Source organism: Micropterus salmoides, unplaced genomic scaffold, assembly GCF_014851395.1.
Source record: "Micropterus salmoides isolate LMB-PRFRI ecotype aquatic unplaced genomic scaffold, ASM1485139v1 Ms_hic_scaffold_6, whole genome shotgun sequence".
Lineage (NCBI taxonomy): Eukaryota > Metazoa > Chordata > Actinopteri > Centrarchiformes > Centrarchidae > Micropterus > Micropterus salmoides.
Genome location: NW_024044348.1, coordinates 25,428,923 through 25,453,239, shown reverse-complemented (window position 1 = coordinate 25,453,239; position 24,317 = coordinate 25,428,923). Strand labels below are relative to the sequence as shown.

General features: G+C 41.3%; 2 protein-coding genes across 3 annotated transcripts in view; one reads left to right on the top strand and one right to left on the bottom strand.

Annotated features, from left to right (window-relative positions):
• Nucleotides 1-10,597, top strand: part of LOC119890736 (frizzled-3-like) — a 33,727-nt gene extending 23,130 nt beyond the window's left edge. For both annotated transcript variants that reach the window (XM_038702119.1, XM_038702120.1), the window contains exons 5-11: nucleotides 217-379; nucleotides 736-1,035; nucleotides 1,275-1,526; nucleotides 5,729-5,877; nucleotides 6,302-6,416; nucleotides 7,311-7,474; nucleotides 7,588-10,597. In XM_038702119.1, the coding sequence (XP_038558047.1) occupies nucleotides 217-379; nucleotides 736-1,035; nucleotides 1,275-1,526; nucleotides 5,729-5,877; nucleotides 6,302-6,416; nucleotides 7,311-7,474; nucleotides 7,588-7,810 (1,366 nt within the window). In that variant the 3' untranslated portion in view covers nucleotides 7,811-10,597. The remainder of the gene's footprint in view (nucleotides 1-216; nucleotides 380-735; nucleotides 1,036-1,274; nucleotides 1,527-5,728; nucleotides 5,878-6,301; nucleotides 6,417-7,310; nucleotides 7,475-7,587) is intronic.
• On the bottom strand, nucleotides 10,520-19,558 carry kif28 (kinesin family member 28). The gene is made up of 26 exons (XM_038702121.1): nucleotides 19,377-19,558; nucleotides 19,144-19,194; nucleotides 18,812-18,964; nucleotides 18,670-18,705; nucleotides 18,366-18,485; nucleotides 17,723-17,830; nucleotides 17,264-17,418; nucleotides 17,072-17,183; nucleotides 16,863-16,930; nucleotides 16,529-16,671; nucleotides 16,307-16,428; nucleotides 15,979-16,069; nucleotides 15,775-15,835; nucleotides 15,370-15,493; nucleotides 15,097-15,232; nucleotides 14,895-15,013; nucleotides 14,596-14,703; nucleotides 14,381-14,473; nucleotides 13,827-13,967; nucleotides 13,672-13,742; nucleotides 13,452-13,586; nucleotides 12,959-13,125; nucleotides 12,488-12,582; nucleotides 12,111-12,243; nucleotides 11,776-11,909; nucleotides 10,520-11,357 (listed from the first exon to the last, which is right to left on the bottom strand). The coding sequence occupies exons 1-26, from the start codon at nucleotides 19,530-19,532 to the stop codon at nucleotides 11,199-11,201; spliced, it is 2,991 nt and encodes a 996-aa protein (XP_038558049.1). The 5' UTR covers nucleotides 19,533-19,558; the 3' UTR covers nucleotides 10,520-11,198.
• Nucleotides 19,559-24,317: the final 4,759 nt, after the last annotated feature.

The window sequence follows — 24,317 nt, the reverse complement described above, 5'->3', positions numbered from 1 at the left end:
AACAGCTGAATGTTTTACATCTGATATTTACTTGCAGAGTAAGATTACTTCTAAAATTCAAGAATGATCAAGAAGACAAATTTAGAAGAAATATGACTTAAAGTGTAAAGTAATTGCACAAATAAAGACATTTTGTAAATATCAATTTGTAAAATAAATTAAGTAAGTGGAAAGAAAATTTGTTCATTGTTGTTTTTGTTTTTTTGACACCATTAGGTTTCGATACCCTGAGCGGCCAATAATCTTCTACGCTGTGTGTTATGTCATGGTGTCCCTGGTTTTCTTTCTGGGGTTCCTTTTGGAAGGCAGGGTAGCGTGCAATGCAGTCAGCCCAGCCCAGTTCAGAGCTTCAACCATAACACAGGGCTCACACAACAAGGTGCTTTAGCTCATTTCCATCTAGTATCGCCATAATAATCACTCATCTCATGGTAATGTTTTTGTCTGTTAAGAAGCTTGTTTGATGTGTGATGTAATGAAAATTTGACATTATTCAACTTTTCCTCTGTGTTTTTTATTTTTTAGATTTTGTGAATTAAATCAGTTAATTCTCGCATGATTGATCATAATGAATTCGATACAGATAACGTGACAACTCAGAATGTAGGTCTTATTAACTCAGTACAGTGCTTATTAGATGATTAACTTCGGACTTTAATTGATCGTAAATTATCTAGCTAGTGATTTGTTGCTGCATGGTTGATAAAAAGTTGTCGCTCCCACTTTCTCTCTCAGGTATGCACCCTGTTCTTCATGATCCTGTATTTCTTCACCATGGCCGGCAGCGTGTGGTGGGTCATACTGACAATCACTTGGTTCCTGGCCGCTGTGCCTAAATGGGGCAGCGAGGCCATTGAGAAGAAAGCCCTCCTCTTCCACGCCGTGGCCTGGGGGCTCCCAGGGACCCTGACTGTCACCCTGTTGGCCCTGAACAAAATTGAAGGAGATGGGATCAGTGGAGTGTGTTTCATAGGGCTGTATGACATAGACGCCCTGAGGTGGTTTGTTCTGGCACCGCTCTGCCTCAACGTGGCGGTGAGTAAAGTCAGAAGATAAATGAGTGGGTGGGCGGATGAAAGAGTTGATGAGTAAGATGGATGTATAGGTGAACAGATGAATGGGTGGATGGATGAAATGATACAAGAGTGGATTGAATGTTGGAGTTATGAAGACATGGATGGATTAGCAAATGGATTAGTGGATGATTGACAGTCTTTTGTCAGTCACCCTGCTCATTTTAATTGTGTGCCTGTCATTTGTCTTCCTGTCTTCAGGTGGGTGTCTCTCTCCTGTTAGTGGGCATTGTGGCTCTGAACCGGGTGCGCATGGAGATCCCTCTGGAGAAGGAGAACCAGACCAAACTGGTCAAGTTTATGATCCGAATGGGAGTGTTCTCAGTTCTCTACCTGGTCCCCTTGTTGACTGTGATTGGGTGCTACTTGTACGAACACACCTACCGGAGCATTTGGGAGATAACGTGGATGGAGGAGAACTGCAGGCACTATCACATCCCCTGTCCATATAAGGTAGATAGAGGGGCAAATGAGAAAATCTGCTTGTGTGAGGCTATGTCATGATATTATTTGTGAAGACTTGTTTGTGGAGGAAAGCATGCCGTGGATATGTCTAAGGTGAGAAACCATCTGCTTCTTAACACAGTGTAAATATAAATAACTTTATTTGCTGTGATCAGTTGTATTTAGGGCTGGACGATATGGCGAAAAATCACGATAAAAACTTTTATATCTTTCGATATCGAATTATCACGATAAGTATCAAATCATTATTTCTTTTGAGTTTAAAGGCTGATTTTTGCTCCTGAGTGAAATTTGAAGAAACCTGATGGTTAATTGGGTTTTAAACTCTTCAACATGTTCAACACTTGATGCCAAACAGTGGATCACTTCACAAATCTGAGGTGGAACACTCAAAACAATTATGATAAAATCTTTGTCAACAAATATATAAAAATATATAAAATTGAGTAAAATCTTTTTTCGGTCCTTTTTCCTCAACAAAATAAACATCTTAATAAAAGAATTAAGTCCTAATTCGTGGATGATTCAAGTGAATAAAATCATACATTTATTGAATATTTATTGAAAATTTGTGTAACATTTATATTGCAATAATTATTAATAAATATTTGTTATTGTTTTATTGTCCAACCATAGTTGTACTCTTAACTGTAAATCTAGATCGTCATGTAAGATAAAAATATATATGTGTTTTTTACTTATTTATTTCCTTGCTCAATGTCCCGCCCACATCTGATTGGTCACATGTCACGAATAATAGCCTATCAACACTTTACTCCAGTGAGCAGCGGAGCTGTATTGAAGAGAAGGCAGCCAATATTACTGAAGGTGCAATAAACATCAAAATATGATGAACTGTTACACCAGTGAACGTGCCCGAAGTCACAGCTACGGGGTTTCACTCAGTGACACTCTTGAAAGTGACAGCTTTTAAATCAGTCGCTCTCTCCATACCCACTCACTGCGCTTAAACACAGCATGCATCTGTCTGCTTTTCACTGCAACTCTGCTTCACAATGTAACGTTATATATTTATTACTTTTAAAAGTAACAGTGGCAGTAAAACCTTTTCTCATACTGTGATGGTTAAACTGTGAAGTCAATCCACATTTCAACTGCGTGCTGACCTGTGCAGAGGAAGGTGGGGGGTATTTTCATGACAAAAAAAAATTCTTTCAAAACACCCTCCCTCTGTTTTTTTACAAATTGCACCCTCATAATCCTCATAAACAGATAACATGGACAAAATCCATATGAGGATTTGTAAAAAGGCTAGAGAGAGGAGGGAGAGGTAAAGAGGTGTGTGAGGAGCCCTTTTGTAAATTTACAAAGGAAAGTTTTTAATTCATGTTTTTATTGAAAAATTCCACAAATAAATTGTTGTAGTTGTTACACTAATAGACCACCATTACATTTTTCCTGTCGTGCACCCCCTAGACGCAGCTCACACCACACTTTGGGAATCGCTGGACTAAAGTGTTTTCTGGGATTTGCAAGACATCATTGCTACCACAAAGTCGACAGAGCAAAAAACATGACCATCATACAGGTTGTAAACAAGCAAACTGTTTAGCCAGATTTTCTAAACCACTTTATTTGGTGGTAAAACTGGAAGATAGCAGTAAATTCAGAAGGTAAATTTTAAACCACGCCGTCGTTCTGTAAACTGTGATTGACAATTTGAATAATCATTTCAGTCTTTCAAATAAGTTTGACTAACCTGTGGATTTGGTTACAACCTGTATTATCACTTATTATTCTTGCCCCACCAGGTTTCATTAATACAATGACCTTGATCTCAGCAATCAACTTGAATACAGTGTTATTATTACCAATAGACCTATTGGGCAACATACAAGACGCAAATTGTAATAAACCAAAATAACCCGTCACTGAGCAGACAGAGTGTGTGTGTGTGTGTGTGTGTGTGTGTGTGTGTGTGTATGTGTGTGTGTGTGGCGTGCTTGTTTGAGTTAGTTGGATAGAGGGCCGGCGGTAGCACGTGTGTGTGTGGCTGAGTGAGTAGGTATTTGTGGAAGGGAGGGAGCAGAGCGTAGTATGCATCATTAGCTCAGCTAATTCAGCTCTCAAGACCAACTCCACACAAAGCCACCATCTCGATGTTACACTCTGTTTCTCCGTCTCTTTGTTTTTCACTCACACACTTATTTCTTTCTTTCAGTCAGTCTCCCCCTTCCACCCCTCTGCTCTCTCTCAGGGCTTGCTCAGTCATGCTCTGCTGCCTGTACTCTACAATGTCTTTGTAGCGGTTATGAAGAGTGGTGGGAGTGTGGTGTGTTACAGTCTGGTGCTAAATTAATAATCACATGTGCACAATGCAGACACAAACACACTCCCCTGTTTTGTGTCCCAAGCGCACACACAAGACAACGAGAGCTTTTCATTGGTTTGTTAAACCATAAGGCATCAAAACCTTTACTTTAGGCGTTTGTTTATGTTTCTATTTTTTATGATTATTCACGCTCAGGGCTGTTAGAGTGGTTTTATGATAGAAGAATTACAGCTAATTTGTGACTGACAGACTATATGAGATGGGGTGGAGGCAGGTGCAAGTGCTTATGTTACTTGTTAATCTATGTGTGTGCATTAATGTGTCTGTAGCTGTGTGTGTGAGCTCATGAAGAGAGAACCCCCTTTATGACCTGTTGTCGCTCTGGAATTTCAATATTGCTATGTGTTATGTGATCTTTACCCTGGGGGGGGGGGTTGCATGTGTAAGAGGGTACAATTACATGTTTTTTCATAATTGAAGATTCTGTGGGCATTGTTGAAGTTCAGGTGACTTTGTTTTGTGTGTGTGCATGGGTGGTAAATTACTGAAGTCCCAGGGCATCTTGTTATATCACAGGACCTAAATCTCAGACATTTAATCTCAGACTGGGCGAAACACACTAAAGCTAATTAATACATACCCATTCTTCTGGCCTCTGGTTCTTTCAAAAGCAAGAAATGCTTTCAAAGAGATGTGTGTTAAAATGCTTTGTGAATAGCATCTTTACCAGGATATAATCTTTTAAGTCTTTTGCACAGATAGAATGTCTTTAAGTGCTGCACCAAGTCTGTAATCACTACACTTTGTGGGTCCTCAATCTTAAAAGGCCACCTGTAATCGTCCATGTAGCTACAAAAAAATATGACTTTTGAGATTGTCTCAGCAATCATGTCACCCCCACACATCACCTGATTTTAATTGACTTAAATGTTGCAACCACACATATAAACACATATCCTCCCCGAAATGGAAATTCAGCCATTATCCATGTCAGTGAAACCCAGACAAAACATAAACTGACAATATTCATGTATTTTTATACAGTACACCCCACAACAGTGTGAAAGCACTGCCTGTGATGACTATTTTAGATACAATGAATAAAAATATTCTACTGTTTTGTAAATTAAAATTGTGGTAATGGTTTGTTTACAAAATACTTTTTATACATTTTTATGCTTGTTTTGGTTCTGCGTAAAGATGTCTCTGTTAACTCAGCACTTGCTGTGTGTGATCACTCTTCAGTTTTATCTTTCAGAAAGATAAAAACCTGACTTGAAGTGAACTACTGTATACCTCACATTTAAATATCTTGTACACTACTCTTGCTCTCTGTTTCTGTTTTTAAAGTCGATGTTTCAAAACATTAAAAGGTAGTTAGGAGAAATTTGGGAATTTAGATTCTTTATATTGAGAGTGTAACTTTAAACCAAATGTTCTATTTACAAATATACCGCTCAACCTTCAGAACTGCAATAAACTACTGCCCTCTGGTGGTAGAAACTGTATCCTGCATCAAAGTTAAGGACTTACGAGGAGAGAGCAGTTGCTGCACATCCAAACTGCAGTTCAGCTGATGAAGCAGCTCTCCAGGATTATCTCCCCTCTTCCATCATTCAAACTGACTGACTGGGCTAAAAACACGCGTCAGTGCTGGATACTTTTGGTCAACTTAATGTATAAGTCGTTTCATTGGCATCCCAATCATTTTATATTCTTTTTGTGTTACTGTTGAGGAAATATCCGTCCTGCACTACCTACTTCAATGCTTGTCTGTTTATAAAATAATAAAGCTTCTCTTCTTTCTCTTATATTATACATTTTAGGCTGTATTTTCAACAGCCTCTGTTGCCTTAATTAGATCATTGTGGATTAATATTTCTGATTCTCTCTTTAGGTGGAGAAGAGCAGCCGGCCAGCCATGGTCCTGTTCCTAATTAAATATCTGATGATGTTAGTGGTGGGGATCCCCTCTGTTTTCTGGGTGGGCAGCAAGAAGACCTGTTTTGAATGGGCCAACTTCCTGCATGGACGCAGACGCAAAGAGTAAGAGATGGATTCTCGTGGATGGATGGATGACTTTTTGTTTTTAGTCTTGCCTCTCCCCTTCCTTGTTACTTGTTTGTTAATTATTTTTCAGGCCTGATTTAAAGGCTAAAATTAAAACAAGTTTGTGAGAGCACATGTACTGCATGACTGATTTTACTATTAGATAGTAATTTTGCATCTTACATTTTATTTTCTGCTCTTCGTCTCCCTCACTTCCCCATCTTTTCTGTCTCTTTGCACTCCTCCTTGCATCCCTCTGTCCCTCCTCTCTTCTAACCCTCCACTCTGCACTTCTCCATTTCTGTTCCCTCTCTTCATCTCTCTCCTAACACACACCCCTCTGCCTTCCCCTGCACCTTACCCTCGTCTCCCAATCTTTTACCCTACACCCCTGCCCTCCCTCACCCTCTTCTCTCTGTAGTAGTGGGGTGAATGAGTCCCGGCAGGTGCTGCAGGAGCAGCCAGACTTTGCCCAGTCTCTGCTGCGTGAACCCAACACTCCCATCATTAGGAAGTCCAGAGGAACATCCACTCAGGTAGGACTGCAAACACAGCAGTGATATAGCAGTATCAAAAGTAATCATTGTAGTGCTAGTTGTAGAAGCATCAGGATAAGCAAGAGTAATATCCGTAGTTGTAGTCCTTGTAGCACTATTAGTGGTAGCTCCAGGATTAGAAAGTAATAGTTGTTGTTTCATTTAAGATAAAAACACATGAAACCACACTGGGACTAGACGGCTGTGCAGGTTGAAAACTGAAACCAGATCTAGGCCTGTACCTTCATTTTTAAGATCAAACTGACTGAACCCAAACTGGAACTGTCTAATTTTAGACAGCTTCAAACCAGAAACTACATTGTTGCTTTTTTTCATCCATTACTGTCCATTAGCTCACCAGGCTAAATAATACTCACTCACTTCCTCTTCCCACTGGGAAGTGGGCATCTACTTTCAACATATGCCACATGGAAGGTTTTTACTAAATTACATTTTAAACTATCAAAATCCAAGTAGAGTCCAGAGCTTTATGTAACAAGACGGCCTGGGTTAGCTAACGTAAATCTTAACATAAAGTAAGATTTTTCTGTCAACTCTAAACAGCAAGCGCGTTGCATAATCAGTCTACCTAATATGAACTCTGATTATGTTAAATAACCCTGTTGACATAAGTAATTATTAAGGAATGCTTCATAAAATAAGCATTTAGGAACTGTACAATTTGATTTTATTGATTTGAACTTTATGAACTTTATTATTGATGGTTGAAGCAGACTGTGCACAGTATGTCTCTGAGGTCACTGAGGCAATGAATAGAATGAGCAGATACAGAATATAAACAGTTTTTAATGTTGTAAATTAACTATTATTAACTTTGAAATTAGTTTATTGGAAGTAGTTATTACATCTGTTTGACCTCTCATCCTCCTGTAGGGCACCTCTACCCATGCCTCTTCCACCCACTTGGCTGTCCTAGACGACCTTGACGAACCGGTCAGAACTCACCATGGCCACCCCACCTCCACCAGGAGTAAGGCCAGCAGCATCCACAGCAAGGCCAGCTACCATGGCAGCCTGCGCCGCACTCGTGACGACAGGTAGAACAGGAAAACATGACTTCCTGTCTGTCAAAAGTTGTGAATTACATGAAACTAAATATTTCTTTCCTTGTTTCTCCTCCCTGTCTCATGTCTTCATCTTCCTCTCTCAGGAGTGATACTATGGTTTACAGAGGTACAGAGGAGCGCAGTTTCCATGGCAGCATGCCACATCTCGACCACCCGCTCTCCACTCACAGCAGCCTCCATCAGATAGGCGGCCATTCAAGGCATGGCAGCCAGCGAGACGTGTCCGAGGCCCCACCTACCCTCATCACCCACGGAACAACAGCAAGTGACAGCCAAGCTGCTGAAAATGAAGGCACCAGCGCCTGAGAAGAACAACAACCTTCACAGGAAGTTATTGTAAGGATGCTGTCAATGACCTTTTAAAGAACGTTTTGCCCCCAGCAGACACACACCTGTCTGTTTAGTGTGGAAGTGTTATCCTCTATGAAGATGGACAATGTACAAGTGCTGTGGTGGTGATTTTTTGGTGTAAGTTCCTTGCCGATCATTTGTTAGCATAGTGGCTAAAGGCTAACACAGTTCAGTTTATGAACTTGACTGATCTGTCATAGATACAGTGAAGTTTGACTGTCAGCTGGGCCAAGTTTGTTTACTTAATTATTTGAATTTACACGGCAGTTGACTCCTGAATGCTTGACTCAAACAGGCTGGGCCATCCAGAATAAATATCCTCAGACGTTTGGGGACATCTGTGATGGTGACATTATTCAGGGATCTTTTTGGTTGTGCTCCGGTAAACCAGAGCTAGCATTTGGCAGGAAACACTGAGGAGGAGTTGTCGTACTGTGGACAAGAATGAAATATATATACACACACACAGAAATTGTTTCTTACAGGTGGACTCTGTATAATTAGATCCTGGATTTGAAGGTTGGGCACCAGTTTGGTCTTGAGAGCAGCGTGACCAGTCTTATGGTGGCATTATTTCCAAATCCTGATCTATTACCATCTTGCAGGACCTACGTAAATATTATTAAATATGTGAACACTGCAGAGGATTGCTTTTGTAACAATCTTAACTGGTTTGCCCACTCTCTTGGTAATGTCCGACAAAATATGACTTATTTCAGTCTGACTGAGACTTGATTATTCCCAGTCCTTGTTTGTGGACTGCAGCTCTTAATGAATGATGTTTATCTTTATGTGGCTTCAGAGGCCGACAAATATGGGCTTTATGTGAAATCGTGGACCTCTCTGTGATTTAGTGAAATATTTTTTATACTGTGAAAGTTGTCTCTCTGCTGCTGAAAGCTTCAGTGTGTGTGTGTGTGTGTGTGTGTGCGCGCAAGCGAGTGTGAATAGAGACACAAGTGGTCATATATGTTTTAAACTTCTCTCCTCCAGTGGTGAACAGAAAGTGTGATGGAGGGAGCTGAAAGATGAAAACTTGTGTAACCCAGAATGTAAAAGGGTTTCAGAGTCAGAAAGATGGAGATATAACAGGGACACGTTCGGGCAAAATGAGCCGGAATAACATGTGTGCACTTAGACACACACTCACATTTATTCCAGCTCAGACTGCTTTTTGTGCCTCCCAAAACCATTTTAGCAGTGACATTTCTGCATAGAGGCATTAGCCTGACAGATTAAAAAAGGCAGCTTTGGAAACAAGCACGGTGAGAGTTTACTTTTTGAACAATTTCATGTTCAGTCAGTTGTCAGCCAATCTACGTCAAAGAGTCTAGGAAATAAATAGAATAAATACTGATAAAGGTTAGCTAATAACCAGAATATTGTAACACAAATTCAGGTATGTGTCAGTCACTGCACTCAAGCCTCATGGCTGCAAAGACAGGAATGCAATTTAAAAATGAAAACCGATAACAGCGTCAATTTTTATTTTAAAATTTGTTGCATACATGAGGCTGAACTGTTGATCTTTGAGAGGAAGTGTTTTTTCCTAATGTAATTTTCACCACTGTACTTGATATATACCTAAACTGCTACTGTACATGCTCTTTACTCATGTTTGTTGTGTTGTGTTGTTCAGACATAGAACTCTGACTTACCCAAAGAGGTGCAGACAATTGGCAGTTTAACTGAGAAAAAGAAACCGTTGCTTACTGCGCATTGCTACATTTTCTCCGGCATTATTTTACGTTTAAGTAAATGTTACAGGAAGTGTTTATTGTACATGTTTTTCTATAGTTTGTTTTTTTCCCCTCCAGTCCCTGAAGACCCAATTAACCTACCTCACCTGTACCCTTGGCCTTCTCTGTACCTGCACAAACACACAGGCACACTATTGGGTGCTTTTTGTAAAGTAAAAAAAAAAATGTTGGAAACTCACACACGAAAAATCGCTTAATGTTGGTGCTTATTTCTGAAGAATCTGAACTTCTGTAAAATTTTACCCAAATCAGACTTCAATTGACTCATGGCTTCTGCCTTCTAACACACACACTCTCTCGTACAGACACATCAGTTGATATATCTGTAGCTGTCTGTCCTTCCCACAGTTGGATTTTTTCTGTCTACCTCTTCAGTTCACGTATACGTAGCTCTCTGGCCTTTCACTGCTGCCTCTCCCCTCCTGTCTGTCTATACCTGTTTTAGGTTTCTCATGACTAACTTCCTTCTTTCAACATGTCTGCATGTCTGTTGTACATAGACTTTCTGTCCCATCCGCTGACTAATCTGCCTCATATTTGCCTTCTGCCTCTCCTGTAAAATGTGCCCGCACCTGTCTTTTTTTGGACCTACAGCAACTGTCTGTACTCTTGCAATTTGTGACTGCTTACAAACATAAAGAATTTTTTACCTCTGAACTGGACATTAAAATGAGACATGCTGTGGTAAACACTGTCATTTAACTGAAGAGGAAATCTCTCCTTTTCAGCTATTAGATATCTCATTCTTGTCTATGATCTGTCTGCCACAGTGAGACATGAGGAAGAGGAACTTTCCTTTCTCCTTGATTTCTGATGTCATACAGTGAACTGCAGTTGCTTGAAAATATACATTATCAATGATGGTCCAAAAAACATAACAATATTGTGAATTCTGAAACTTGACTTGTATTTGCCTTTTAATTTATTTGGGACTGTAATGACTTATTTTACATGCAGTCTAATAAACTTTTTATAGACTTAAGTACTTTTGTTATTATGTTAATACTATACTTGCATAATGTACTGACTAACATTGCTACCTCGCCTGGTGACTGTGTAGAGATGAAGACATCTGAGTACCCTCTCTTTTACTGAAAAAAGTTAACTTCTGCTCCTTCAGATAAAAAGAAATCCAGCTGTGTCAAATGACAAATGTGACCCATCTTGTACATCAAACAGAATATAACATGCTTCGTAACCTTTCCAGAGTTTCCATTGCATTTACCCAGGTTTGGTGGGAATAACTCTGCCAAGAAGAAAACAGGAGAATGAGCGTCCATATGACAAGCTCTACTAAGATATTTTGGTAGTTGTAGAACAATTGGGCAGTTTTCCTTGATTTCTTAATATAACTACTCCTTTAAATTTACGTTAAAAAAAAGGTTTAAAGTATCTCTTAGTTCAGTTCTGTGAACACATTTCTTAAGCCGGTTTCACTAATGGCTTAATGTTAATCAACACAATGTTACAAACAGCAAGAATTCAACCTATACACACTTAATGGAGAAATATCTGCAGTGTTGTAAAATGTGGAATGACCAGAGACATTCATCTACTCTGGAAAATCTGTAAACAAGTCTCGGTCAAGACCAGATTCCTGAACGTTCTCGTTTCCGGCGGACGATGGCGGCTACATCTTGTTTGAGTGTGGAGACGCTCTGTTCCAGCTGCTCCGAGAAGTCCCTCAGGAGACGACTCTGCTCATCCACAAACAGTCTGAGCCCCAGCAGGTCAGACTCCTCCTGAAAACAACAGGAACACACAACCTCAAAACTAACCTCAACAGATAACCATACACGTGCACAGTATACACTACGGATTCACACTAGCAACTGACTCTTAATTCTACTTGGGACTTTTCCAAAAATTAATCATTACAAACACAGGTGTCTCACTGTAGCCCTGACTGTAAATTCCACAACCTAAACATGCCTTTCCTGTCTGGTTTGCAGACGTTTCTTTTACAGCTGGTTTTGATGAAACCAAAGTAGGTAAGTTATTAAAATCCTCACAAGTTAATGTGGCGAGTTCACAGGAATCTTATTAAAACTTCTTTTGAATCGTGTAGTGTTCTCTATAGATCCACTGTTGATTAACTATAATCAGGAGGCCTTATTTTAGTAATGCTCACTAATGCTGCACACAGAAGGGGATACGTACACTGGGCCTATGTCTGCGCAGGCGCTGCAGCTGACCCCTGACTGAAGTCATGCTGTGGTAGAAAACCTTGAGAGCACGAGCAAACTCTGCATCACAGCTGGGACGCACCAAGCGACCACGCACGCTCTCCCCACCTAACACCCAGAGGGAGAAAGGTGTGTGAGAGAAAGAATGCATTAATCAATGATATCATAAAATCTTTAAAAATTTTAGGAATGTAAATATTGTGCCGTGAAACATCTGTAAATCCTGTCTGTCTATTTGTAATGTAAAATGTAGTAATCAATTAACAAGATATTGACCCTGATCTTGGTGTGTATGTATGTTTCAGTTACCATTCCTGGCTGTGTTGAGTTGTTCTCTCAGACTATGATTTTCTTTTCTCAGTGAAGCATTAACACTCTTCAGCTCTTCCAAGTCCTGTTGAAGAGCTCTCACTGAACAGCTGAGCTCTGCAGAGTCTACAGGCTGCACAACACACACACACTCAAGTTGCCAGGAATTTCTCATTAAGTCCTACTGGAAGAACCAAATATTACAGTTGCTGAAATCTATGATTTTACAATTCTGCTGTCTTATAACTTATCTTGCAGTTAGTTAAATGCTTAATGTATTATGTGTCTGTTCCATAGTTTTGTATATTAGCTTCAGAAACGTGTCACAGTGAAAGATCATTGCTGACACAGAAATACAAACTCTACATCAAACTCACTGCAGTGTCCGCTGGGTCTGCCTCCTCGATGATAAATACGCCCTCTGTAGTCATCCTCACTCCCTCTAGAGATGATATCAGGCCAGTACAACCCTCTGAAACAGGAGCTTCAATGATACTTTTGTCTGTTGTACATTTATATTAATTACTCGAGCATGAAATAAAATAAAAAGTTTCTAACTAGGGTGCAAGATGACAATTTCATCCCACTCCAACTCCTCTCTGCAAGTCTGAGGGAGGCAAAAAGGCAACTGTCATTTTGGGCTGCTGCTGTGAAATGAGATAATACAGCAGTGTGATGCTGTGAAATAAAGCATTCATAACAAAATGTATTTGTTTTACATGCATGTTTTGTGGGGAACATTTAGTGAACCTTGTGAGCTGGAGGCCTCAGTAAGTTTCCTATATACCTGCTGGACCCACACAAAGAGTCTTGCCCAGTCATCCATCCATCCATCTCTTCATCCTCACCTTGAAGGCCCCAGAGCTCCAGCACTACAGCGCTGCTCTGCAGGTAGTCCAGCAGACGTTGGGAGGTGTGCAAGGAGGCAAAGTGAACTCTGTGATCCAACAGAGGGTTGACGTTGTGCCACACGGCCGGAGTGTACAGAGACTGGCAGCAGTCAAACAACCTGAAACTGAGACAGTGAGGGAAGAGGAAGAACAAAGGACAACAAAGTACAGTATCTAACTTCTGGCCGTACGAGTCAAGAGGACAGTGATTATCCCAGTCTATCATGACACTTCACTCTTAGTCCTTGAACAGTTCTGTAATGTGTCTCGTCTCCAATAAACGCTAAAGTCATTGATGACCTACATGTTCCCCACATATCTTCTGCTATATCTTATCTTGACCTCCAGTTCCTGGGCTATCATTTATTGTAGGAATTATCAGCATCCTCCCAGTATTTCAAACTCCACTCAGTGCTTCCCATGCCTCCACATGTAGCCCCATATGCCTCACCCAATTTGGACCCCTCTATTGCGGGCCTCTCTGATCCAGCGGAGGCCACAACACTGTTCCAGAACCAGCTGGAAGTCCAGTCGTCGACCCAGTAACTCAGACGGGTCGATCATAATGTCATCCTCCCCCAGAGGGCTGGAAGGTGAGAAAGATTATTTACTAATATATCTATATGTTTATTACATTATTCACAATGTGTGTGTGTGTGTGTGCTACATACAGTCCCGTGGAAGTGCAGGGAACCAGCTGTGCTTGTAGAATGGCCTCCTCTGTGCCCTCTGAACCCAGCACCTGCAGACAGAGGTAATCAAACAAACTCTCTCAAAGTAGAGACGTGTGCATGTGTGTGTGTATGCAGTATATCTGTGTGTGTACCTCAAGTTGCTCTTCCAGGGGGATGCGGAAGGCCAAAGACTGAAGCCAGAGGTGAGCAGTCCCCAGGAGCAGAGGCTCCACAGGATCCCAGAACGGGTCTTTATCTCTGGGTAACGCAGCTGCAGACAGCCCCTCTAGTCTCTGAGGGCAAGTCAAATTTCAAAAAAGTTTTTCCTCTGACTTGTAAGCACGTTAATGGTAAAGCTAGCTTGTTTTGACTGTGCTGACATTGTATTGTATTTTGATTGTAGATTTACTAAGACTCATTCCATCAAGCCGCAGTTGAAAAGCACAGTGAGATGATCCTCTCTATGATTGTGGTATATATTATTGTCTCCTCTCATGCACCTTTCACTTATTTTAATGTTTCTCTCTAATCACAGATTTAAATGATTTCAAGCAGAAACACAATAAAGTAAGTACAAAATACACACGTCAGCAAATCCCTTATACATCTATACTTGGCAAATTTTTGTTTTGTTTAGGTTTTGAAATAATTTTTAGTCTGTGCTGAAAATGAACATGATTGATTTGTAAATGGTCTCTAACATTACATTGTCTCCGCTCTTCTCAGCCTGATGCTGCTGGTAGACGTCTTCCATCAGGAATTTACGGTTCACAAACTTGGCCTTGGACCACATCCATACCTGGGAAGGGAGTGAAACAAAAATACAAGACCTGAACTCAAACCTCAACTGAAATTGGGATTATTAAAACCTTATGATTTAGTGTACGTGAGAGACAGAAAGAAAAATACAGACAGCCCAACCTGTTTTCTTCCCATAACAGTGACTCTGACAACAATCTCCTTCTCCAGATCGTGGCCTTTTGAATCTGACAGTGCCAGATTCTTGATTTCCAACTTAAACTCCACCCCCTAGAAACACAGCACACAGTAAAGAGCAGGTGTTTATCAATTGTTAATACATAACCATGACCACATGAGACAATAAAAACAAAAGATATATTTATGTTATTTTATTTACCGACATAACTGCCTCCAGTATTAACCAAAAAAACAAAAAAAACATTTAACATAGAAGGTCAGTGGGAGTGAATCTGTGCTACCTTGTTCAGCTCCTGGCTCATCTGATTGGCCTCAGCCACCATGGGCATCAGTTTGATGTAGTCGTAAAAGACGGCCAGCAGACTGGGGTCAGTCTGACTGGAGCCAGCACAGGATTCACCTAAACACAGACGCATAAAAAATATCTAACAAGTTTCCTTCCAAAATTACACTTTAATTACAGCTAATGATCACCCTGCTCACCCAGGTGGATGCCCTCAGCGGCAGCCAGTTCAGACTGGAAGTAGTCGTAGTCGTAACGGCTCCAGTCATCACCACCCCTCTCAGAGGGATAACCAATGAATAGATAGGTACAGTTGGAACCGAGAATGAGGCGGTCCTAGAGGGAGACAAAAGATTAAAAGAGGGAAATGCTTTGTGTGTGTGTACAGTAACACACATGTCACACAGCCCTATCATAAAGTTTGTGTGTGTGTGTGTGTGTGTGTGTGTGCGTGCGTGTGTGTGGAGACCCACCAGGTGCTGCAGCTCAGTTGTCTGGGAGACAGCATTGCCATTGACAATGAGCTTTGACCCTGCCAGCGGGGTCAGTGTTACCCGCCGTTGTTCGTTCCTGAACACAGCATGACGCTCCTGGATCCTGACACACAAAAACACACATACATAAATGAGTGTGTATAAGCTCAGATACAAAATTGGATTGAGTGATACTTGCATCTCAACATTACTCAAGTTCCAGACAAAACTACACTCATTTACATGTGATTTTCTTCACTTGCTTCTTTTTAAAAGGGTTCCAGGACCTGCAGCCTCTCCCAGCATCACCATTTACACCCACTTTTAGATACTCTCACTTTACTTGGTCTGGGTTTGTGATGTTTTATTGTTCCCTGATGTGATCTTGATGTGATGAGTTCTCACCCTAAGCCCTTGATAGAGATGGATCTTGGGGAAGAGTCACACAAGCCGATGTCCCATTCGCCTGGAACACAAAACAGTGGTAATGAGTGGTAATGAGCACGCTGAAAACTGTAGCAATGGGTCTGACAGAATGTGGGTTAAGCTGAGAGTCAGAGAGTGAGATATTTATTTTTAATATAAAGAGAGTTGTGCAGACAGACGTACCCTCCTGGATGAAAAGCTTGACCACCCCTGACAGCTGAGCATCCTCGTTGATGTTCAGGATGTAGGGATGCATCTGCATCATCCTCCTCTCCTGATAGTGAGGGACAGAGAGACAGTAAACATTAAAAGATGAAAAATATCCACATGTATAAAGATGTACTTGTACAACGAACCTTCACCAAGTACATTTACCTTCTGTGCTCATGTTTTTCCTAAGCTTATCTGAAACTTCACAAACTCATGCATGTATCTCTGATTGTGCATGTGGATGTGTGTGTGTGTGTGTGTGTGTGTGTGTGTGTGTGTGTGTGTGTGTAAGTGTGTACACCTGTGTGATGTTGGCATACTGTTGCTCCCAGTCCTTCAGGGCCTCCTGCAGGTGTTGTTCCCACAGAGTCTGAATGGCTCTGATCTGAAGCTCATTGTGGGTCAGCAGCTGACGAAGCTCCTCTGAACACACACACACACACACACACACACACACACACACACGTTGACCTGTCTTACCCTCGCCTGCTGAATTCTCTTTTATTTTAAAAGTGAGTCTTACTGGTCTCGTCGTTAGCTCTGCGTCCCTCCTGGCCCAGCCGGCTCAGTCGTTGCAGCAGTCTGGTGTTCTCGGCCTTTAGCTCTTTGACCAGACGCTCTGTGGGGCTCTCGTTCACCACTGCTCGGTTCTGGATACGCTTTGCCCTAAAGAGGTGAGGGAGGCGAGTGAGGGGTGTGGATGGGGTGCAGTTGGAACAGAGTGAAAAGGCCAAGAAGAAAGAAAAGAGAGGGGAAGGAGGCAGAAAGAAAAGACAGTGAGTGATTGCTGTAGAGGTTTTAGTGTGTGCAACCTTATCAATTCATGATAGGTTACACTGCATTATGGTTTGTTGTACCTCTCAGCATAGCGCAAGGTTGAAAGAGACTCCTCATAGCAGATATCAGCAGGGCTCAGCGTGGCAATCTTGAAAATTCATTGATGTCCAAAATGAGAAATAACTTCACTGATCTGTGTTCACTGTGTATTTCCAAAAGCTATATTTTACATACGGCATTATGCAAAATCAGTGCATGTTAGCACTACTTTCTATAAAGTGTCTATTACCATAACAGTGCGACTGTTGCCTCCCAGTGCAGACTGCAGCAGCTTGGTGAGAACAGAGTCTCTGTAGGGTATATGGACAACCTTCCTCCCCACAGCCACATCAGCGAGGGAGCTGGAGGAGGGGAGAGGATGTAAAAACTACTGATGAACCAAATGGAATAAAAACTAAATTAAACCAAACACCAGGCCAACCTGATAACGTTGCCCAGGGTGGTGAGGCTCAGGTTGATGGCTGTGCCCTCTTTGAGCCTGTCAGCCTCCGACCCGGACGACCGCTGACGCTCACTGCCAGCCAAGTCCACCAAGTTAATGTTGGACTGCTTTGTGATGTTCTCTTTGGAAAAGATCTGACAGGAAGTCACAGTAATGCCAACAACACATTTAAAGAACCTGAAGATAGTATTTCTGACATAGATGAAACAGACGCCAGTAGATGCGCAGATAAATTACATAACTTCACTGCTAAATGTAAATTAATGCAAATCATGCATCTTAGACATGAGACATTTTTAGGCACAGTATGAAATAATGTTTTAATAATAAAATGAAATTTGTTTTGTTGGTGTGAATTTAACGGAAGTGATCCTGGGACAGACACGTCTAAATGTAGGACTGAAACTGAAACACAGCATGTGGAGCCACTTAGGCTACCTGTTTGAGTTGGAGGATAATGAGCATGTGCGAGCGACTGCTGTTGGCGTTCATGTGAGTGGCAGCGGTGGTTCGGGTCCTGGTCCCCTGTTCCATCAGTTGCTCCACCTACATTTTAAAATTTGCACTTTAACGTGATTCTACATACAACACAAACATACAAAACACCAAGACAGCATTAAGAGGGATCTGAAATATCCCTAAAGATCCGTTGTAGCAGGACACTCAGACACTACTGTGCCTAACAAGTACAGTTCTTTTTTTGATAACTTGATAACTTTTGATAGCTTTTTCCAGGTCAAGACTCTGTAGAGTTAAGTGTACAACATGGACAGATATCTATCCAGCTCCCCTGGACTGTTACTGTATATAGAGGCGTTTCTCTCTCTATATATATATATATACACACATTACTTTACATTTATTCATTTAGCTGACACTTTTATCCAAAGCATCACCATTGCAATACGCGTCAGAGGTCGCACACCTCTCGAGCAACTAGGGGTTAAGTGTCTTGCTCAGGGACACATTGGTGGATGTGTCATAGTGGGGGATTAAACCCAGGTCTCTCACACCAATGGCATGTGGCTTATCTACTGCCACCACCTCCATATACTTACACACACTCCTTCCAATTCTCTACCTGTGGTGCGTTGTCACACGGGACTGTTCGGAGACCCTCCACATAAAAGCCTCTTTGCTGCTCCTCTCTGACTCTGAGCCCCCCCGGAGTACGGGACCCCCGAGAGAGGAGGTCAACCACCTGTACAGAGAGGAGAGAGAGAAAAGAAAGGATGCAGAGATTATCGAAGGAGGGAATGCCAATCATCTACCAAAGTAGTGACTTCTTAATGAATGTAATATCCAGAGATAAAAGATGATACACAAAAAAACACAGACAAAAGACAGCAGGAAACATGACAGTAGCTGCTTTTCCCATCTGTTACCTGCTCATTATAGATTTCCAACATACTGAAAAAGACCTGTGTAGACACCAAGAACAAAGAGATTTTGAATTTTCACACCCATACATGACACTGCCTGTTGATAAATTATGACGATGCAAAAACAGCCACGCCCACTACTCACCTGACACTGTCTTGTATCCTGGTTTTCTCTCATGGCCTGAAACAGTCTGTCACAAAGTTTAGGGACTAGGCCTTTGTTAGGCCCATAGCCCACCATCGAGTAACTCTTCCCTGAGCCAGTTTGCCCGTAGGCCAGCAGAGTGGCATTGTAACCCTGCAGACATCATTTCAGGATGTTCACTATTAGCCTAGAACATACTAGCAAACCTCAAAATTGTTTTAGCCAACTAGCACAGAACAATATCTACTTGGGTGCAAAAAAACGCTGAGCTTTGTGATCTCGATGTGAATGAAACTCTACTTAAACAGTATGTACTACAGTATGATTGCTACCTGCAGAGCATTCTCCAGTATTCCCTCTCCCAGGTCCTGGAACACACTGTCCTGGGGACACATATTTTGTAAGCTGCAAACTTGTAACCCAGTATTGTTACAAGTTACATTATACTGTGTCGATGTATCTTCTGCTATGCATTCTGCTTGTTTTACAGGGTTCACTTTGTTCTGTTGGCTTGATCGAATCCACCAATTCTTTGCCTGTTCTACCAGGATGCCTCGGAGCTGACCTGGTCAGCGTATCGTCCCCCGGGCTCTTCGGGCACATAGAGGCCACTGCTGTCTCGTGTGAAGCCGGAGTGGGACCAGTAGGCGTAGTCGAAACAAAACAAGCGACGGTTCTGGGAGTCACGCGGGTCCTGGATGGTGATGGAGCTCGACACCATGGAGACAATACAGCGGCTGCCGGCATCCCTCTCTCTCTGAATAGAGCAAGAGGAGAAGAAAACGAGTAATCTTCATAACCACATTTCATTTGGATCTCCGGCTCATCATCTGACTTACTTTCTCAAGAGGCAGTTGCTGAAAGTTAAACCCTGTATGTGTGTATTGCTATCTTATTTGTAGAAAACCACTGGTAGAAGTAGTACACAAATCCTGTATTTGAGTAAAAGTACCTGATAGCCCTGCTAAATATTACTCAACTAAAAGTAGAACTCTTCAATTTAAATTTATCCATACAAAAAATAAATTTCAATCAAAAGTACAAAAGTACCTGCTTTTGAAAATATTCAAGTATCAAAAGTAAAAAGTACTATTAGTATGGCTTTGTTTGTCAGGGGTTGCTGAACACAATTAAAAATACAGTAGGCAAACTTTCATATTTATTAAACAATGCCATTCATTATAAACGTATTATTATATCAGTTGTGTGTGTGTGTGTGTGTGTGTGTGTCAGTATTCAGATCCTTTACTTAAGTAAAAGTACAAACACACTAAAAATACTCTGTTACAAGTAAGAGTACTGCATTGAAAATGTTACTAAAGTAAAAGTATAAAATGTACTATTATACACTGCTCAAAAAAATAAAGGGAACAGTAAAATAACACATCCTAGATCTGAATGAATGAAATAATCTCATTAAATACTCCTTTCTTTACATAGTTGAATGTGCTGACAAAATCACACCAAAGTTATTAATGGAAATCAAATTTATCAACCCATGGAGGTCTGGATTTTGAGTCACACTCAAAATCAAAGTGGAAAACCACACTACAGGCCGATCCAACTTTGATGTAATGTCCTTAAAACAAGTCAAAATGAGGCTCAGTAGTGTGTGTGGCCTCCACGTGCCTGTATGACCTCCCTACGACGCCTGGGCGTGCTCCTGATGAGGTGGCAGATGGTCTCCTGAGGGATCTCCTCCCAGACCTGGACTAAAGCATCCGCCAACTCCTGGACAGTCTGTGGTGGATGGAGCGAGACATGATGTCCCAGATGTGCTCAGTTGGATTCAGGTCTGGGGAACGGGCGGGCCAGTCCATAGCATCAATGCCTTCCTCTTGCAGGAACTGCTGACACACTCCAGCCACATAAGGTTTAGCATTGTCTTGCATTAGGGGGAACCCAGGACCAACCGCACCAGCATATGTTCTCACAAGGTCTCTGAGGATCTCATCTCGGTACCTAATGGTCAGGCTACCTCTGGCGAGCACATGAAGGGCTGTGCGGTCCCCCAAAGAAATGCAACCCCACACCATTACTGACCCACCGACAAACCGGTCATGCTGGAGGATGTTGCAGGCAGCAGAACGTTCTCCACGGGGTCTCCAGACTCTGTCACGTCTGTCACATGTGCTCAGTGTGAACCTGCTTTCATCTGTGAAGAGCACAGGGCTCCAGTGGCGAATTTGCCAATCTTTGTGTTCTCTGGCAAATGCCAAACATCCTGCACGGTGTTGGGCTGTAAGCACAACCCCCACCTGTGGACGTCGGGCCTTCATACCACCCTCATGGAGTCTGTTTCTGACCGCTTGAGCAGACACATGCACATTTGTGGCCTGCTGGAGGTCATTTTGCAGGGCTCTGGCAGTGCTCCTCCTGCTCCTCCTTGCACAAAGGCGGAGGTAGCGGTCCTGATGCTGGGTTGTTGCCCTCCTACGGCCTCCTCCACGTCTCCTGATGTACTGGCCTGTCTCCTAGCAGCGCCTCCATGCTCTGGACACTACGCTGACAGACACAGCAAACCTTCTTGCCACAGCTCGCATTGATGTGCCATCCTGGATGAGCTGCACTACCTGAGCCACTTGTGTGGGCTGTAGACTCCGTCTCATGCTAACACTAGAGTGAAAGCACTAACAGCATTCAAAAGTGACTAAAACATCAGCCAGGAAGCACAGGAACTGAGAAGTGGTCTCTGGTCACCACCTGCAGAACCACTCCTTTATTGGGGGTGTCTTGCTAATTGCCTATAATTTCCACCTGTTGTCTATTCAATTTGCACAACAGCATGTGAAATTGATTGTCAATCAGTGTTGCTTCCTAAGTGGACAGTTTGATTTCACAGGAGTGTGATTGACTTGGAGTTTGTTGTTGTTCATTCATTGTTCATTGTGTTGTTTAAGTGTTCCCTTTATTTTTTTGAGCAGTGTATATTAGATTATTATTATTATTACTCATGCATTAATGAAACAGGATATTACTGTTGTAATTAATGAGTATAACTATTTTGTATCGGAGTGCAACTAATGATTATTCTTATTATGCATTAATCTGCCCATGTTTTTCTCCATTAATTGATTTTCTAAATTCTGAAAATAATGCACAGAAATGCACATTACCCAGAGCCCAAAGTGGCACCTTCACAATGCTCATTTTGTCTAACCAACAGTACAAAGCCCAAATGAAATGTTTTACATGATCTCATAATCGTGTCAGCTGGATAGCATGTTGGGTAGTTGAATTTGTAACAACACATTTTATAAGGTTTCAAATGTTTTGTGTGTAAAAATCTTAATTTGTAAAGTAAATAGTAACTAAAGCTGTCAGATAAATGTAGTGAAGTAAAAAGTACAATAGCTCCCTCTGAGATGTAGTGGAATAAGTAGAAAGTGGCATGAAAAGAGAATATTCAATATAAGTACAAGTAGGCCTACTTCAAATGTGTACTTAAGAACAGTACTTTAGTAAATGTACTTAATTAATGTCTTCTCAGATCTTTTACTTAAGTAAAAGTAGTAATACCACAGTGTAGAAATACTCCATTAAGTCCTGCAAACAAAATCTTACTATTAGCATCAAAATATACTCAATAGTACTCAATATGCAGAGTTGCTCATTGGTGGTTTGATCCTCAGCTCCTGTCAGCATGTCGAAGTGTCCTTGGGTAAGATAGTGTGAATGTGTCTGAATGTCTCCATCTGATGAGCAGCTGGCATGGTAGCCTGAATATGTGTGAATGAGTGAATGTGACATGTAGAGTAAAACACTTGGAGTGGTTGAAGACTAGAATTATACAAATATTATACAAGTACAGTCCATTTACCATTTGTTATTGGCATGTAATTATCAATGTATTAATGTGAACTGCAGCCGGTAAATGTGGGGCTCATTTTAACAACTTTATGTACAGCTGAATCTGTAAATTAACTAGTAATTACTGTCCAAAATGTAGTGAAGTAGTATAAAGTAGCATAAAATGGAAATACTCAAGAGGAAGAAGTACAGTACTTAAGATACTGTTACCTTCCTCCACTGTAGAATAGTAATAAATGTATAAAGTCAAATATTCCTGCTTGTTTTGCCCTCACGTTTGTGAATAAACTGGTAAATATCCAGGCTGCCCTGCTAAGTCTTGTGTGATGTTAGTTTTTACCTACTGACTCACCGGTAGGGTCCATCAGAGTATACAACATATAACAGCATATAGTAATATGTCAGTGAATGTGATGACATTAAAATACTTAGGAAAACTTCGGGCATATAAAGAACAGAGAAATTGCGTAAAATAAGAAATCAATGATATATTTACGGACCTTGTTGAACGGTCGGACTCTGACGGCCACTTTGACGCAGTCCTTGCAGTGCATGTCTGAGCCTTTAGCTTTCATGGTGCAGCAGGCAGGTATCAGCACAGGAAACTGGCAGATTGAGCGATCGGCTTCCTCACACGGAACAACGCAGGACTGTGTCGAGTTACATGCTGACATGGAACCAACCAGGTCAGAGTACCAGGTGGTGTTTATATTAGCCTGTTGAGGTTTTACTAAAAACATGATGGGGGAAAAAAAGCGATAAATGGTAGTTTACAGTTAACTGTGAACTTTGACCTTTCACCAAAACAGTTCCTTAATAGGTGACATCATCATGCATTCTAAAAATGCATCCAACAGCAAAATGTAATCAGACAACAATTTCTTAATAGGCGACATCACCTCATATCATCTACTTCCTAATGTTGTCTACTATTACTGGTACATAAATCGTAACATTTTACTGTAAGTGTGTAGAAAAATCTAAATTACAGGAAACATGTCTGTGAACTTCGACCTTTGACCAGAACAGTCCCTTAATCGGTGACATCACCGATTTCACAGGGTTTTCTTCTTAGTGTCACTTACTATTACTGGTACATGTATCATAACATTTTACTGTACCAACATGGTAAACTAACACAGACATGTAGTAGAGACTGCTACAGAGTAAAATTGAATATTAACTGACGAGTGATTTGTTATTTAACAAAAAGTAATGATCAGCAGCATTTAACACGGGAAGAAATACTTTGTCTTTAATACTTTGTCCCCCCCCCCACACACACACACACAGGTGTTGTGTTAGTGAAGTGGAGCAGTGAAGCTGGTTTCACTTTCACCTCGTCTATAAATTATGGAAGAGACGCAGAACTGGGAATTAGGAGTCAAATTTAAACAGAACCATTACACGTTTACAGCTACATGTGTGTCAACATTTCAGTGACTTGCTCTGAAATCAAAAAATTCTGATATATTAACCAGATTTACAAGGTTCCTTTTCAAACTAGAAGCCGCTGAAGATGGACACGTGTCTGACATGTGACCAAAAACAGCTATTTGTAAAAAACAATTAAAGGCGTGTAGATCCTTTCAATGGTTGAAATGGCTTTTTGGTCTGTCACTCCATCCACCCACCCACCAAACTAAAACACGTGCACTTTACACATTAAAGCTAAATTGAGACAAATCACTCAACA

Excerpts from the sequence above, each read along its gene's own strand:
- kif28 (XM_038702121.1), bottom strand. The coding sequence starts at position 19,532 with ATGGTGTCGAGCTCCATCACCATCCAGGACCCGCGTGACTCCCAGAAC. Across the intron at positions 15,494-15,774 it reads ATCTCTATCAAGGGCTTAGG|GATCCAGGAGCGTCATGCTG; the intron begins GTGAGAACTCAT and ends TTTGTGTGTCAG. Across the intron at positions 15,233-15,369 it reads CAACTGAGCTGCAGCACCTG|GACCGCCTCATTCTCGGTTC; the intron begins GTGGGTCTCCAC and ends GTCTCCCTCTAG.